The sequence below is a fragment of the Alexandromys fortis genome, unplaced genomic scaffold (genome assembly GCF_014885135.2).
Source record: "Alexandromys fortis isolate MF-2015 unplaced genomic scaffold, M_Fortis_MF-2015_v1.1 scaffold_147, whole genome shotgun sequence".
Classification (NCBI taxonomy): domain Eukaryota; kingdom Metazoa; phylum Chordata; class Mammalia; order Rodentia; family Cricetidae; genus Alexandromys; species Alexandromys fortis.
Window position 1 is genome coordinate 141,392 of NW_026068029.1, and position 16,478 is coordinate 157,869.

Below are 16,478 nucleotides of genomic sequence, written 5' to 3' on the forward strand. Positions count from 1 at the left end.
CACACGTGATGAAGATGGATGTAGGCTAGAATCTTCCCGGTAAGCGCACCTTGGGGTGCTTACACACATTATTAGAAATGGGCTAGTCCAGGTGTGAGAATTAGCCTGTAAGGGCTAGAGTTCAGGGGCCAAGCAGTTCTTTAAATGAATACAGTTTGTGTGTTGTTATTTCGGGCGTGAGCTAGCCAAGCGGCTGGGGTGTTGGGGACGCAGCCCCGCCGCTCCTATTTCAACAGTTTGCAAGTATTTTCTCTCATTCTATAGGTAGTCTTTTTATATACTTTTTTGTGTTTTTAAAATTTTTTATTGAGCTATACATTTTTCTCTGCTCCCCTCCTTTCCTCTCCCCTCCCCTTTTCTCCTCTCCCATGGTTCCCACGCTCCCAGAAGATGTTGTCATATTCTTGTTGATGTCTTTGATGCACAAAATTTTTAATTTTGATGATATATTATTTACTTTCCTTTTAAAAAAACCACTGAAATTCAAGGATGTGAAAGTTTAGATATGTTTATATGTATTTAATAGAATACTAGTATAATTTTAGCTTTTATAGTTATTGGGTCCTTGATCTATTTTGAGTTAATATTTGCATAATTTTCCTATAGTGTAATATAGGGGTCAACCTTATTTTCATGTTTAATTTAATGTACATGTGTTTGCACCACATGCGTGCAGTCTGCACAGAGGCCAAAAGGGGGCATTGGATCCCCTGGAATGGGAAATCTAGATGGTTGGTGAGTCATCATGTGGTTGTTGGGAATCCAACCCTGAACTTCTAGAAGAGCTGCTAGTACTCTTAACTACTGAGCCGTCCCTCTAAGCCCTGTTTTTGTTTAAGACAGGATCTCACTGTGCAGCCCTGGCTATCCTAGAACTCGCTATGTAGACCAGGCTGCCTTGGAAAATTCAGAGATCTGTCAGCCACTGCCTCCCTAGTGCTGTGATTAAAAGTATGCACCACCGTGCCCGACTACACCTTACTTCTTGAGATATCGTCTCTTCCTAAACTTGGTGTTCATCAGTTGACTGGACTGGCCAGCCAGTAAGCTTCAGGGATAGCTTTATTCCCCCGTGTACATGTTTGCATGGACTAATGTTAATCAGTTGTGCAGCTGTGCTTGGCTTTATATGGGTCTTGAAGATCTGAAATAGAACTGTCCTTATGCTTCCAAGGCCAGACACTTTACTCCCAGTGCAAAATCCCCAGCCCTCCCCCTTTTTTTTATTTTTTCTTTTAGATTGGGTCTCAAATAGTTCAGGTTGCCTTCCAACTCAGCTTTGACTAAGGATGACTTCAAACGTCTGATCTCCCTGCTTCCACATCCTACATGCTGGGATTACAGTCATGAGCCACCATATCTGGCTCCTATTTTTGTTCTTTTAATGTAACTATCCAGTTGTCCTAGTATCTTTTGTTGAGCAGTTCTTTCTTCCACTGACTCGTATTGGCACCTTTGCTGAAAATCACTTGGCCATAGGTATGAGTGCGTGGGAGTGGGGATGTGGTTGGATACATTTCATTTTGTCCTTTGGGCTTTGTACCTGTCTTCATGCCAATACCAAATTGTCTTGATTATTACAACTGTGTAATAAAATTAGAAATCAGAAAATATGAGTCTTCCAGTTATTTTCATTTCAATGTTCTTTTTGTATATTGAAGCATCTTGTGCTGCCATATTGATTTTACGATCAGCTGGAGGTGGGGAAGCCATTGGAATTTTGATAGCAGTTGCATAGAATCTCAAATTTATCCCCAAGTATTTTATCTATTTATTCATTCATTGTCATGCTTTTGTAACTAAAATTGATCTCTTAATTTCCATTTAAAATTGTTTGTTGGTAGTATATAGCAATACTCCTGTTTATTTTTAATTGTGATGAAAGTTGTATAACAGAATTTAGCATTTTAAGTTGAGTGTTACAGTTCAGTGACATTAGCTGCATTCTCAGTGATGTGAAAACAGCCCTAATGTCGTTTTCAATCTTCTTTCATTAGCCTAAATAGAAACTTGGAACCAATTCAGCACTATCTCCTATATTTTACTTACTGCACCCTAATACTTAGTAACTTCAAGCTACTTTAACTTTCCTGTGACTTTTGTCTAGTATAGATTTTTATAGTTCTGAAATGGTGCAGTATTTATCATTTTTTTTATAAAATCTGGCTTCTTCCATTAAATATTCTTGAGGCTCATTCATGTTGTACATATGAGAACTTCCTTCTTGTAGTGTTCCATTGTATTGTCATATATGTGTACATATTGTGTATGTATTCTATATATGATACATATATAGTATACCTATCATGTATGCCTCACAGTTTTCCAATCCATTAATATGCTATGGACACTTAAGTTGTTTCCATTATTGGCTATTATGAACACTACTTCACAAACAAGGATCCAAGTACTTCTTCTCAGTCCTTTGGGATGTTTTCCTAGTAGCAGAATTCCTTGGTCATATGACTTTGATGCTTGCATTTTTGTGTTTTGATCTTATTTTCTACAATTTTGCTAACTTTATTAGGTCTAATAGATTTTTTTGTTTTGTTTTTGTCGATTCTTTAGGATTTCATCTGTGAAGATGGATAGTTTTTCTTTATTCATTTCCAAGTTGGATGTCTTTATTTCTTTGTCTAGCCTAATTGATCTAGCTAGAACTTCAAGTATAAAGTTGTGAAAGTGACCAAAACAAGTGGTCTTGTCTTGTTCCTGGTGTTTAAAGAAAGGTTTTTTTTTTGTTCCCATTAGCCATCCAGTGCATGGTGTTAGCTACAGTGTTCAAAAATAATCTTGAGCAAACATGGTGGTGAATGCTGTCAATTCACTCAAGGCCCAACTACTCTGGAGGCCAAGGTGAAAGAATCCTTTGAGTTTCAGACCAGCCTTGGCAACATAGCAAGATCGTTCTCAAAACACAAAACGACAAAAAAGCAAAAAAAAAACCCAGAACCTTTTATCAGCAGACGCAAGAAGTTGCTTTCTGCATTCTGTTTCTCTTCTCTTTGTGAGCTGGAGTGGGAGACGTAGGGGAGGTGAAAGCACAGCTTTCTTACCACAACAGCAAGCTTTTCCTATTGCCGTGAGTGTTTGAGTAGTTGTAGAGGGTTAGGAAAGGTGACTTCTCCCCCTCCTTTCTTTCTTAACATTCTTATTTCTTTTCAAGGTATGGTGCCTTACTGTGTATCCCCAGCTGGCCTCAGACTTTTCCTCTTGAGTGCTGGCATTAAAGGCATACTTTCGGAGTTCTTAATGCATTGATCACAGTTTGTTTTTGTTTGACATATGTCTCACTATGCAACTTTAGTTGGCCTTAAACTAGTGGTCCTTCTTAGTGCCAGGATTACAGGCTTGTACTATAATGCCCAGTTTATTCATAGTTATTTTAAATTCCTTATGTAATAATTCTCAAGCCTCAAGGCTTGTCTTCATCTGGTTCTGATACTTCTTTATCTATTCAGATAGGTTTTCTCACCCCTTTGCATGCCTTGTGTTCTCTGTGTGTTCACTGGGTATGGTATATTGGGTGATACAAACTGAAATAAATAGGCCTTTAGTAAAGAGTTTATTTTCCTCAGCCAGGAACTGAGCCATTAAAATTTTTTCCATCATTCATTCCTTTGTTGGTTTGTCCATCCATCCATCCATCCATCCATCCATCCATCCATTCATTCAGTTTATATGTGTGAATTCATGCAAGTGTGTGGTTGTACACATGGAGATCATAGGATAGTTTGCAGGGATTGAACTATCCTATGATACAAAACATGTGAGTTTTGGGAATGGGCCTCAGGTTCTTAGGATTGGCAGCATGGACTCGGGTCCTTAGGGCTGGCAGCAAGCACCTATACCTGCTGAGTGTGTCACTTCACTAGCCCCATTTCTAATGGTAGAAGTTTAGTTGCTACTCCCTTCAGTTGTCTGTAGAGCAGTGGTTCTCAACCTCCTAGCTATGACCCTTTAATACAGTTCCTCATGAATGGTGACCCCCCCCCCCCAGCCACAAAGTGATTTTCATTGCTACTTCATAACTGTAATTTTACTAGTGTTAGGAATTGTAATATAAATATCTGATATGCAGAATAGGGGAGATGAGAACCCACAGGTTGAGAACCATTGCTCTAGTCCTTTTTTTTTGTTTTTTTCTACCCTTTGGCTCTTTCTTTTTCCTAAGAACTTTAAATAGAGACTCTCTTGCTTGCAGCACATTTTCGTGATGATCCATTGTTCTGTATTGGATCCCTGCTGAAATGTTGGGAAAGAAGAAGGTGGAGAAAGTGCTTTGTAATGGAGGGCTTCAGTTGGGTCCAAGTCCTTGGCTGTATCCTTTACAAATATGGCTAGGGCTGCTGCTCCTTTTTTTCCCTTATGTTAGGTGAAATAGAAAGAACACTTGGACTAGAGCTAGTTAATTCCCCCTTCTTCCAGGATATATGTTTCTGATACTGTCTTCAGAGTGTTAGCCTTGGTTACTGAAGAACATTCTGAACTTGTTTGAACTGGGCTAAATGGTACAGACTTGTAATCCTAGCTCTTTGAAAGGCTGAGGCAGGAGATTCCGAGTACATGTGTACAAGTTGGCCTAGGCAACGAGAGTGAATTTACTTGAAAACTGTTCCCTTTTTCCAGTGTACATTTCAAAAATGCTTACATTCTCCTTCCCCAAAGAAGAGGGTTTTTGTTTTGTTCTTTGCTGTTGTTGTTTTGGTTTTGGTTTTTTTTTTTTTTTTTTTTTGAGACAGGGTCTCTGTGTAGCTTTGGCTGTCCTGGAACTCCTAAGGTGGCCTCAAACTGCCTCTGTCTCTCAAGGGCTGGCATGAAAAGCAGGCGCCATCATGCCTAGCAAGGAAGAGATTCTTATTGGCTCTTACTTTTGGGGCTGTCTCAGAATGGTTACATTTCCTCTCCTTCAGAGGGGAGGAGATTTCAGAGTCAGAACCTGGTGAGATTCCTGGAGGCAGAGCTGTGGAGTAGGAGGGTCTCTTCTTCGGAGAGCTCTCACTCCAAAAGCTTGTGGCACTCGACGTCTGTCAGATTTATTTTCTTTACTAATATTTTACCCTAGTGCCTTCGCTTCGGGTAAGTATCTTGGGTAAGGTTGTGTGTAGCTGCCCATCTAGAGAGAGGGGCTGTCTTGCCCTGTGTCCTCAGTTCTTTGGTGGGTTGGAGAAAACTTGGCAATTTTAAATCCGTTAGGGCTTTCTTGCTGTAATGATAGGAATGATGATATAGCTAAGCCCCGCGTGTGTTGAGCTGAAACTGGAAGTCCTACGTTTTATATTTTAAAATTAGAAAGATCTTGTCCAGTTTAAAAATAATGTTCTGCAAGAGGGTTTTAAACTTTCCTGTGAAGCATTTGCTTAGCTAAGATGACTCATTCTCAGTTATTTTCATCCTTTTGAATCTTAGATCTCTATTTTCATATGTTTAGTAAGAACTTTTTCAGAACAGAATATCTGAAAAGCTTAGGAACTTCATATAGTTCTTGAAAATTGCTAAGAACTGTACCCTGAATTAGTTAACAATATTATGACTCCTGTTTGCCCCCAGCATTGTTTCTTGATTTGTCAGCTACGTTTTATAGACTAGACTAAAGTAGTTCTGGGGATTTTTCTTTACCATTTCACCCTGTGTGTTTTGCAAAAGGAGCTCAATTTCGAAGGCACCTTCAAATCTCTAGCGACTAAGCCCTGTTTAAGTGTGACAAATGATGGAGAAGAAATAGGGAAGTCTTCTACTGCCAATGACTTGTTTTCAATTAGCCTTGAGGAATGAACTAATTATAAACTCTAGATCTTGGTGACTTTAGCTTAATAGGACTACTTTTGTAATCTGTGCAACAGAGGAAAGTTCATCTAAAATGTGTTATTTATAAAGTACTTTGTGTACTTTGAAGCCTTATAATTTGATAACTCGCTAACAATTTTAATTTGGGGAAGCTTCAGTTCTTATTCTTGGATAACAGTTGCAACCAATCTCAGGTGATTGGCACGCTGTAAATTTCGTTAACCCTTCTCCTTTTCTAGGGTTCATTTTAATTCTTTCTCACAGTACTGAAAGTACTCTGCAGAATGGCCATTAAAACAAGAAACAAATTAGTTGTATGGCTTAGCTTCTAAAATTGATTATTAATTGGCCAAGTCTTACTGTGCTTGTGTTAAGAATCTTTTTCTGTTTTATTATACTCATTTGCTTACAATGACTGTGTTTGGGAAAAAGGCTTTTTCAAAGGAGGTGGATTAAAATTTTAAGTATGATTTTAATTCAGCACATGAAAAATTACTTTGTAAATGATTTGCTGCATTGAAAGTATTTAATTAAAAATGATAGTTGTTTGTTAGTTTTATAGAAATTATCCGTGGCCCATCCATGGTAAGATCGTCTACTAATCTCTGAATTGGAAGCAGAAAGCATCTCACTCTGCTTTTGCTTTGAGGACTTTTTCATGAAGAAACAGGGCCTCTAGGGAAGAAATGGATGAAGACTACCAAGTCTTCAGAACTGCTTGGCTCATATTTTCTGTCATGCCCACTTCCATCCACATTCAGTAGGCTAGGGGATGGCATCATTGTTCCTTCTGAAAGGTTTTCACCTTGAGTTCTTCATATAGCATAATCATGTCCTCCTAACTGCTAATCCATCTCGCCAGGCCCCCGTCATTCTTGATAGCCTCTTGGTATTTTGTTTCCACCAAAACTCACTTGCTATCTATTAGAACAGAGCGCCCATCCTTTTCCTAATCTCTATGTCCCTTGCTCTAATCTTGCCCTGCCTGCCCTGCCTGTCCTCCCACTCATCCTGCAAGCCTGGGACAACCGTTTGTACTTTCTCCCATGGCCTTAGCCTTGTCCTAGTTTCACAGTGTGATCTTTGTTCCAGCGTCCAGGCTTTTCTGCTGCTAGGTGGTGTCTGATGTAACTCTTCTGTGACTCTCGCTCATCCCTTACACTGCCCACTTGCTCAACAGCTACCTCAACTTCTGCCTTTTAATTCTTTGAATATAGCAAGTTCTTTCCTTTTTGAATCTCTGTTGTTTCTTTCACATCTGGCAATAATTTTCTTACTTCTTGTCCGACTATCTCTAATCAGTCTGGCTGGAGCTTTCCTACCTCATCTTTTTGGTCAGTGTGTCCTGGTTATTTTCTTCTCGGCATCTATTTAAATTTGCAACTGCTGTGTATTCATTTGCTCACTGAGACTTCCTTTGATTATAAGCTATCACACACACATGCACGCACACACACACCTGTTTCTGAAATTAAGGTGTAAGCCGTATCTTGCACTGGATTTCTTCATTCCTTATCTTATAAATTATATTATGTATTTAATAAAATGTTATACTTTTTGAGGCAAGTTCTTACTCTGTAGCTCAGGGTAACTCAGTGGGTAGCTCAGGGTGATCTGGAATTCACTAGGTAGCAAAGGTAGGCCTAGAACTCTGAGTGATCCTTCCACTTCAGTATTCTGAGGGCTGGAGATTACTAGCATGTACCAGCAAAACTCCATATTTGAAATTAGCGAGTTTGCCCAGTTGATTATACATGCCACAAGTATATTCTGATTTACTCACCAGTAAGAGCCCGTGCCTGTTAGAGTACATTTCACCTAGTAGACACTGAATAAATAATGGCTGAACGGATATCATTGTCTCTCTTTGGGAAATGTTGGCCCAACTTCTGAAACTGCACCAATCAGTGTGTGTGTATGAATTGCTAGTATGCTAAAGAGTTGACTCATTATTTTTGGAGATTGTTTTATACTGAAATGAAGGAGACCTTTACATTTATCTGTTTCCCATTTATGCAACTTGGTTCCTTATAGATACACATATGTTCTGGTGCAGGACCACTTGCCACTTATAAAAAATGAATTCACATAAGCTTTTGCCTGTTGTCAGCAATTTTCTTTTATTAGGAGATGGTGTGAGGAAGGGGCCAAACAGCAGTAGGCTTTTAAACTTGAGGCAGGTGTGACTCTTGCACTTACTTTTTCATTTACTTCGTCCTCCAAGGCGTGCAATCACTTGCCGTGCCCACTTCTCTTTTAAGTGCGAGAACGGCGAGAGGGCAACATGGGCGACTGGAGTGCCTTAGCCAAGCTTCTAAAAAAGGTTCAGCCCTACTCCATGGTTGGAGGAAAGGTATGGCTCAAGGTCCTTTTCATCTTCCGCATCCTGCTCCTGGGGACCGCCATTGAGTCAGCCTGGAGTGATGAGCAGCTGAAGTTCCGTTGCAACACTCAGCAGCCTGGCTGTGAAAACATCTGCTACGACCAAGCTTTCCCCATCTCTCACGTGCGCCTCTGGGTCCTCCAGATCATCTTCGTGTCTGTGCCCACACTCTTATACCTGGCCCACGTGTTCTATGAGACTCGGCAGAACCAGAACCCGAAGAAGCTAGAGAAGGAGCTTGGAGTTGTTCGTGTTAATGGTGCCTACGTGGAAGCGCACTTACAGCAAGCTGAGGAGAAGAAGTTCGAGAGTGGCAGTGAAGAACAAGCTAAGGTGGAAAGGAAAGGCCGGTTGCTGCTAACCTACATGCTCAGTATCTTCTTCAAGTCTGTCTTTGAGGTGGCCTTCATGCTGGTCCAGTGGTACATTTATGGCTTTACCCTGAGGGCAGTTTACATTTGTGAGCAAGCTCCTTGCCCACATCAGGTGGACTGCTTCGTCTCTCGCCCCACAGAGAAAACCATCTTCATCCTCTTCATGTTGGTGGTGTCCCTGGTGTCTTTGGCCTTGAATCTCCTTGAGCTGTCCTATGTCCTATATAAGGTCATTAAGAATTATGTGAGAAAGGAGGATGAGGTTTACTATAGTATAGCTGATCTCCAGAGCCTTTCCCATGCCTCCTCATCAAATGCTTTCACTACCGCGCTTTCTGAGGATCAGGTGGTTCCTGCGGAACATTATCGGTTACGGTGTGTAACAGAGTCAAGTGGGGGAAGGCAGGCAGACAGTGTCTTTTCTGGCCTGCACTCAGCCTTTTCTTCACCCTGTTGATGAGCAGGAGTCTCAGAAGGTCTGGGTGGAGAGAAAAGCAAACCAAAGCTACCGATCACGAGTAGCAGCTCTCCACCAATAGTAGTGGTCATGACACCAGCAGCCTGATAGCTTAGATACTGTGATTTCTTCTTGAAAGCATTGTGATTTTGCCAGGTTGCTAAAGAGAATCAAAGTGCGGTAGAAAGTGTACCCATGTTTCAGTACAGATAATCATTGGCCTCACTGGTAACCAAGACACGTGTCAGTATTTAAAGTTCTTGACTCTGGAGGCTTATTCATCTAGCTCATTGGTAGATGGTTGATCTAGTAGTATGTATAAGACCTCAAGTAGCACAAGAATAAAAAGATAGTAATTTGAACAAACGAACTAAATAAATAAAATGGTTGATCCAAAGAACTTTTAGTCCAACAATAACTTGTATTAGGCAATGTATAAGGACCTTTCCCGTATTACCCTAAAATGGTTCTGGGGTGGGGGGAGTGATTTTATTATTTATCCATAGACGCAGATACAGTGTAAATTCCCAATCCTGCATTTTTAAATAATACAAACATACCATTGAAAGTTGAGCCTTTCTCTTGGATTTTATTGTTTGGGCCCATACTATGTTTATACTGTTTAATTCCTAACGTAAAAGTAAATTATGTTTTCCCTTAAAATGCATCCCCCAATTTATAATATGTCATAGTTCTGGTAATTGTGATGAGTTTTCTTTTTCTCTTATATACTACAGCAGCAATCCTATCACTGATGTAAACAATTTATTCTTCTTTTCCAAGAGAGAGTCGGAGACCTTAAAGAAACAGTTGTACTGAAAACAGTAATTGTGAACATGACAAACTTAAACGCTTAGAAGTGAATTATGAAATGTGCCTACATGAATTTGGCAATAGTGGGCATTCTTGGCTTTGTTTTACATAATACATATTAATTCAGATGTTACCTTCTGCTGTGAGTTTGGCAGTCTCTTGTGATTACTGGCATTTTTCATGTTTATATTAAGATCTTATTTGGAAAGCAGGAGAGGGTGAGGGAGATTTGTGAAATACCTGTGTAATTGATTTGAAACATATAAAAGAAATGCTACTCATTTTTCTTATGCCTTTTGAAACATTCCACAGATTGAAAAATACTGAGCTGCAGACTTTTGTTTTTCCATGACAGCTACACACACAATTTTATTCAAGAAATATTAATTTGCTTACCATTTGATGTTAAACTACCATGTTCAGCTTTGTTTCTTGCAATGCAGGCCTATCACATGTTATTCTAGAAAATTCTTTAATCAATAAAGTAGTAAGAGCGCGGTCCATGCGTATTCCTTCTCTGATAACTTCTGACCGGTCTTTTGAACTCTTCACTGGTGCATCTTCATTTAAGCACACTAAACTGGTTATGGTGGCTCATGGAAGCCAAGACAATTGCAGTGGACTAGAGTGTGAGACACTCCCCATCTCCTGCCCATGAAGCAGAATCCAGTGCAGTCACAGTTTGTGAAATTCCGGTGGGATGACTCTGCGACATGATTCTAGAATCAGCATCCTTCATTTCATGTACTAGAATCATGGGGAGATCCATGACCTCCAGATATGCAAAAAGAATATAGTTGGGTTTTTTCCCTTCCCCTTTAAGGGGTGTATTCTCATCATTAAGCGTCTCCCATCCCAGGGAACCGAGGGAAATGGAGAACACAAGAACAGATCATCAAACCTGTAGTTTCTAAAGTCGGGTTCTGACCATTGCCACAGTCTCATTTGGAAAATCTAGTCCCTTAGTTAAACGATGAGTGTCAGGGTTTTTTTTAGAAGTGGCTTATGAAGATTAATCAGTTATTTAGTAAGGGGGCCTATTCCTGCTTCATTCATTTTCACATGACCCTGAACTTCCGATCCTCAAGCCTTTATTTACCTCCTTAGTGCTGGAATTACAAGAGTGTGCCCCCGTGCCTGGTTTATATGGGGCTGCAGATTGGGCCCATGGCTTTGTGCATGTCAAGCAAGTACTCTGTCACTGAGCTATACCCCCAACTTTTACAGTTTACTTTTTGCCTGTTTGTGTTTTTAAAACAGGATCTCTTATAACCCATGCTGGTCTTGAGCTCAATATATAGCCAAGGGTGACTTTGAATTTCTGATTTTTATTTCTGCTTCTACCTCCCGTCTACTAGAATTACAATGCACACCATTATACCTCTTAACTTTTGAGGCATAATTTCATAGGTGGAAAGTTGACATTGACACAATCCATTAACCTTCAGTTTCACCGATTTTATATACACTCATTGTGTTTAGTTATATATAACTTTATAATTTGTGTAGAGTTTTGTGTCCACTATATTCAAAATACACAGTAGTTTTAGCAATATTACCTTTTGATAGTCCTGGCCACATCTTTTCCTTATCCCTGACCCTAGGTAACTCCTAATCTTCACTTAACCCTGTTTAGTTTTGTCATTTCAAGGATGCTATTCAAACAAATTATATAGGCCATAACACATTTTAAGTTGGGTGGGTTTTTTTTTTTTTTGCTGTTCTTTGTACTATCTGTGGTATGTATGTTTATAGGTGTGCCTACCTGTGCAAGCACATGTGGAGGCCAGAGACTGATACCAGCTGGGGAACCTGGGAGGAATGAGGCTATCCTTTCTGGGCCATAACTAGAAGTGTGTGTGTGTGTGTGTGTGTGTGTGTGTGTGTGTGTGTGTGTGTGACTGTGTCTGTATGTTATAATAAAGATCCCCAAATAAAATCTATAAGAAATACTTTAAAAAATTATTTTTGAAGCAGGGTCTTGCTGTAAAACTGTGAGCCTCAGGCTTGCCTTGAATGTACTGTGTAGCACAGAGTGCCTTCAATCTCATAATCTTTTTGCTCCAGCCTCCCAAGTGCTGGAGTTATAGGTGTATGCTAGCATGTCTGGCTATAAGCAATACTTTATATGATCATACTAGTTTATTCTTCAGACTTACTTTTATTAGGCAACTGCAGTGGACCCTTGATTATTGATAGTCCTTGCTTTGAAATCGCTTGTCGTCTTGTGGAGTTCAGAGACCTGTGAAATAAATTAATTTGTTCCTTGACCTTAGTGAACAGCTGTCATTTCCTTCTTTTTTGTTTTTGGGTCACTCTGGTGCTTGAAGTCATGCAGAATTGATTGATTGCTTCGGACAAGGTCTCGCTTGTGTCCTGAGCTGTTACTAAACTCTGAGTCTGCCTTCTCATTTTCCCCAGTGCTAATATTGCAGGCATGCGCTGCCACACTCTGCTTACAATTCTTTAGTATTAAAATAAAATTAAGTTTGCACTCCCTGGCTTATGATGTTGTTGAAGCCCTTCCCCTTTTTATTTGCTGGCTGAGTGTTAGACACGCGCTGAGGAGGCTTGTGCCCAGTGACTTAGAGTTATCTTGGTCATCACTATGTTTTCCTTGGGTTCCCATTAAGCCCTTTGCTGACAGCTGTGGTCGAGCAAACAGAGCGTTCCTAGCTTCAGCTTCTCGGGCCATGTGCTTAGAGATCAGATGACCAAAGTACGTCCAGTCAGTAGTCCTTGAGCTCTGCTGTGGCCTGCAGGCACACCGTGCAAGTGTTATAGTTCAATGGCCTGCCCAGTCCTGGGGCAGCTCTTGACTCTGTTGGATAGGGATGTTCAGTTCCACTACTGTAGTGAGACTCAGCTTACTAATAACAGCAAGGACTGGCAGTCTCCATAAGGCAAAGAGGAGCTAGACCTTAGGCGCAGCCCTGGGTCCTCTGCACTCACTTGGGAACCTACTTCTCACGTTTGGGAACAGCTACAAGCAGAGCATTTTAACTTAGGTCAATGCTGAACGTTTTTGTCTTTTCATGGAATCCTAATTGTGCTCCCAGGAATATGTGCTGTCATTAGATGCCATTTTCTTTCTTTTTTGGTGGCGGGGGGAGGAGAGAAGTACATTGTTTTGTTTTTCAAAACAAGGTTTCTTTATGCAAAGTTGGCTGTCCTAGAACTAACTGTATAGACTAGACTGGCCTTGAACTCACAGACGAGATCCACTCGTCTCTGCCTCCTGACTGCTGAGATTAAAGGTGTGCGGCGCCACCACTGGCCTAGACCCAGTTTTCTTTCTTTTTTAACTTGTTTTTTAATTAAATTTTTAAATTTATTTTACATACCAACCAGTTTTCTCTCCCTCTTCTCCTCTTGTTTCCTCCCCCCACCTCCTCCCCCCCATCCACTCCTCAGAAAGGGAAAGGTCTCCCACGGGAGTCAACAAAGCCTAGCATATCAAATTGAGACAGGACCAAGCTCCTCCTGCTGCAACAAGGCTGAGCAAGGTATCCTACTATAGGGAATAGGTTAAAAAAAATCCAGCTCATGCACCAGGGATAGACCCTGGTCCCACGGCTAGAGGCCCCACAAACAGGCCAAGCTACACAAATGTCACCCACATGCAGAAGGCCTAGTTCAGTCATATGTAGACTCCCTAGCTATCGGTATAGAGTCTGTGAGCTCCCATGAACTCAGTCAGGTCAGCTGTCTCTGTGGATGGTCCCCATCATGATCTTGACCCCCTTGGCTCATACAATCCCTCCTCCCTCTCTTCAACTGGACACCTGCAGCTTGGCCCAGTGCTTGACCTTGGATCTCTGCGTCTGCTTTCCATCAGTTACTGGATGAAGGTCAGTTAGGCTAATCACCAATCTGATTATAGAAGACCAGTTCAGACACCCTCTCCACTGTTGCTAGGAATCTTATCTCTGCTCATCCTTGTGGGTTCCTGGGAGTTTCCCTGGCACCAGGTTTCTCCCTAACTCCATAATGGTTCCATCTATCAAGATGTCTCCTTCATTACTCTCCCTCTCAGTCTCTTCCCCAACTCGACCATCCTGATCCCTCATGTTCCCACTCCCCACCCCTCCCGTTTACCCTCCTCCCCCAGTTTACTCAGGAGATCTCATCTATTTCCCCTTCCCAGGGCCATCCATGTTACCTAGGTTCTCTAGGAGACTGTGGATTTTAGACTGGTTATCCTTTGCTTTACATCTAAAAATCTACTTATGAGTGAATACATACTGTGTTTGTCTCTCGAGGTCTGTTACCTCACTCAGGATGATTTTTATCTAGTTTCTTCCATTTGCCTGCAGATTTTACAATATCACTTTTTTTCCACCACCGAGTAGTACTCCATTGTGTAAATGTACCACATTTTCTTCACCCAGTCTTTGGTTGAGGGGCATCTAGGTTGTTTCCAGGTTCTGACTATCATGAATAATGCTGCTCTGAACATAATTGAGCAAGTGTCCTTGTGGTATGATTGAGCATTCTTTGGGTATATGCCGAAGAGTGGTATTGCTGGGTCTTGAGGTAGGTTGGTTCTCAATTTTCTGAGAAACTGCCATACTCATTTCCGAAGTGGCTGTACAAGTTTGTATGCCCATCAACAGTGGAGAAGTGTTCTCCTTACTCTACATCCTCCAGCGTAAGCTATCATCAGTGTTTTTGATTTTAGCCATTCTGACAGGTGTAAGGTGGAATCTCAGTCATTTTGATTTGCTTTTCCCTGATGACTAAGAATGTTGAGCAATTCCTTAAATGTCTTTTGGCCTTTTGAGATTCTTCTGTTGAAAATTCTCTGTTTAGATGTGTACCCCATTTTTAATTTGATTATTTGATATTTTGATGTCTAGTTTCTTGAGTTCCTTATATATTTTGGAGATCAGCCCTCTGTCAGATGTGGGGTTGGTGAAGATCTTTTCCCATTCTGTAGGCTGCCATTTTGTCTTATTTACCATGTCTTTTGCCTTACAAAGCTTTTCAGTTTCAGGAGGTCCCATTTGTTGTTTCTCTCAGTGTCTGTGTTATAGTGTTATATTTAGGAAGTGGTCTCCTCTGCCAATACCTTCAAGGCTGCTTCCCACTTTTTCTTCTATCATGTTCAGCGTAACTGGATTTATGTTGAAGTCTTTGATCCTCTGGGATTTAATTTTTGTGCACGGGGACAGATATGGATCTATTTGCATTCTTCTACATGCTGACATCCAGTTATGACAGCACCATTTGTTGAACATGCTTTCTATTTTCCGTTGTACAACTTTGGCTTCCTTGCCAAAAATCAGGTGTTCATAAGTGTGTGGATTTATGTAAGGGTCTTTGATTCTATTCCATTGAGCAATGTGCCTGTTTTTATGCAAATACCAAGCTGTTTTTATTACTATGGCTATATAGCACTTGAATCACCATCAGGGGTGGTGATGCCTCCAGAAGTTCTTTTATTGTACAGAATTGTTTTAGATATCCTGAGACCCAGTTCTCTTGACAAGGTACCAAGAGGTGAGTTATGCTCCTCAGGCCACACGCAATTGGGTAGAATGTGCTAGAGTCAGAATTTAAGCTCCTGCAGCCTAGCTCTCAAGCTGAAGTTCTCATCCTTTTTTGGAGGTGTAACGGCCTTTGAATTTTAGGTCACCATTTTCATTTTCTTGAAATCAGGAGTGATAGGTGTGTGTGAAATAAGATGCCACACAGTTCAGTATTCCTAAAGAATGTTACCAGTGAGAAAGATTGGGATTGTTTTTCCCAGCCTCTCAGGAAACCTTGTAGACAGACTTGGCAACATTAGCGTGAGAAAGGACCGGGGGCATAGCCTACATTTTGAACTGTTTACAATATAGCCCTTTAGAAGGAGAGTTTTCTTTTTGGTTTGTTTTGAGTGGGAAACAAAATTTTGTTAGAAATCTGATGTGTGGCTGTTTAGCTCTCAGTATGGGGGCTGTTATGTATATTTATTCTACATATTATTTCTTTATATCTTCTGATCAATTCTATCACTTTAGCTTTATTTTTGTCCAAATACAGAGTAACTAGAAGGATATAATTCAAAGCCTGTTTGTCAATATTCCATGCTGAATTTAGATTCTAGCTCAGGACTTCTGTGAAGCAGTTATAAGTCAGCAGGTTTCTCTATTAGAAAAGACCCATCCTCGCCTTTACCTTGCCTTTCAGCAAAAGTATTTCATTTTCCCCACAGACATACACACCCCATGTACTTGGTACAATGTCTGAACAGTTTGTTCTGCTCCACATAAATACAGAGTCGTGAATATACAATGTCTGCTGATTTTTAAGAAATAATGTATAGTTTCTCCTACAGTCATCTGTTTATTTCTCTTCCAAAAGTTCTTATTTTTTTCTCTTAAATATCTTGAAACTCATAGCCCATTGTGATATCTGAAGCAGATATTTTTCAAATTCGTATGGCTTCATTGACCGTGCAATTTGAATATAATTTATTGATGTAAGGAAAGTCTTTGTCCCAGTCATAGGTAAACCATAAGGATGAATTTTCAAACTTCAAATTAATTCATTAAGCAGACATTTTGCTGTGGATTTAGGCCAGAGGGCATGAAGGGCATCATCAGCATCTATAGAAAGCTTACTATATGGAAGGAAAAGGCTCATGACAACAGTGATGGGCTGTGCTCTGTGTCCTTGA

At 40.5% G+C, this 16,478-nt stretch overlaps 2 protein-coding genes across 3 annotated transcripts in view; both read left to right on the forward strand.

Annotated features, from left to right (window-relative positions):
* Window positions 1-16,478, forward strand: part of Cdkl5 (cyclin dependent kinase like 5) — a 217,009-nt gene that overhangs the window by 84,744 nt on the left and 115,787 nt on the right. The window lies entirely within an intron of this gene.
* On the forward strand, window positions 4,978-10,300 carry LOC126515036 (gap junction alpha-6 protein-like). Its single transcript, XM_050164373.1, has 2 exons — window positions 4,978-5,079; window positions 8,012-10,300. The coding sequence occupies exon 2, from the start codon at window positions 8,072-8,074 to the stop codon at window positions 8,999-9,001; it is 930 nt and encodes a 309-aa protein (XP_050020330.1). The 5' UTR covers window positions 4,978-5,079; window positions 8,012-8,071; the 3' UTR covers window positions 9,002-10,300.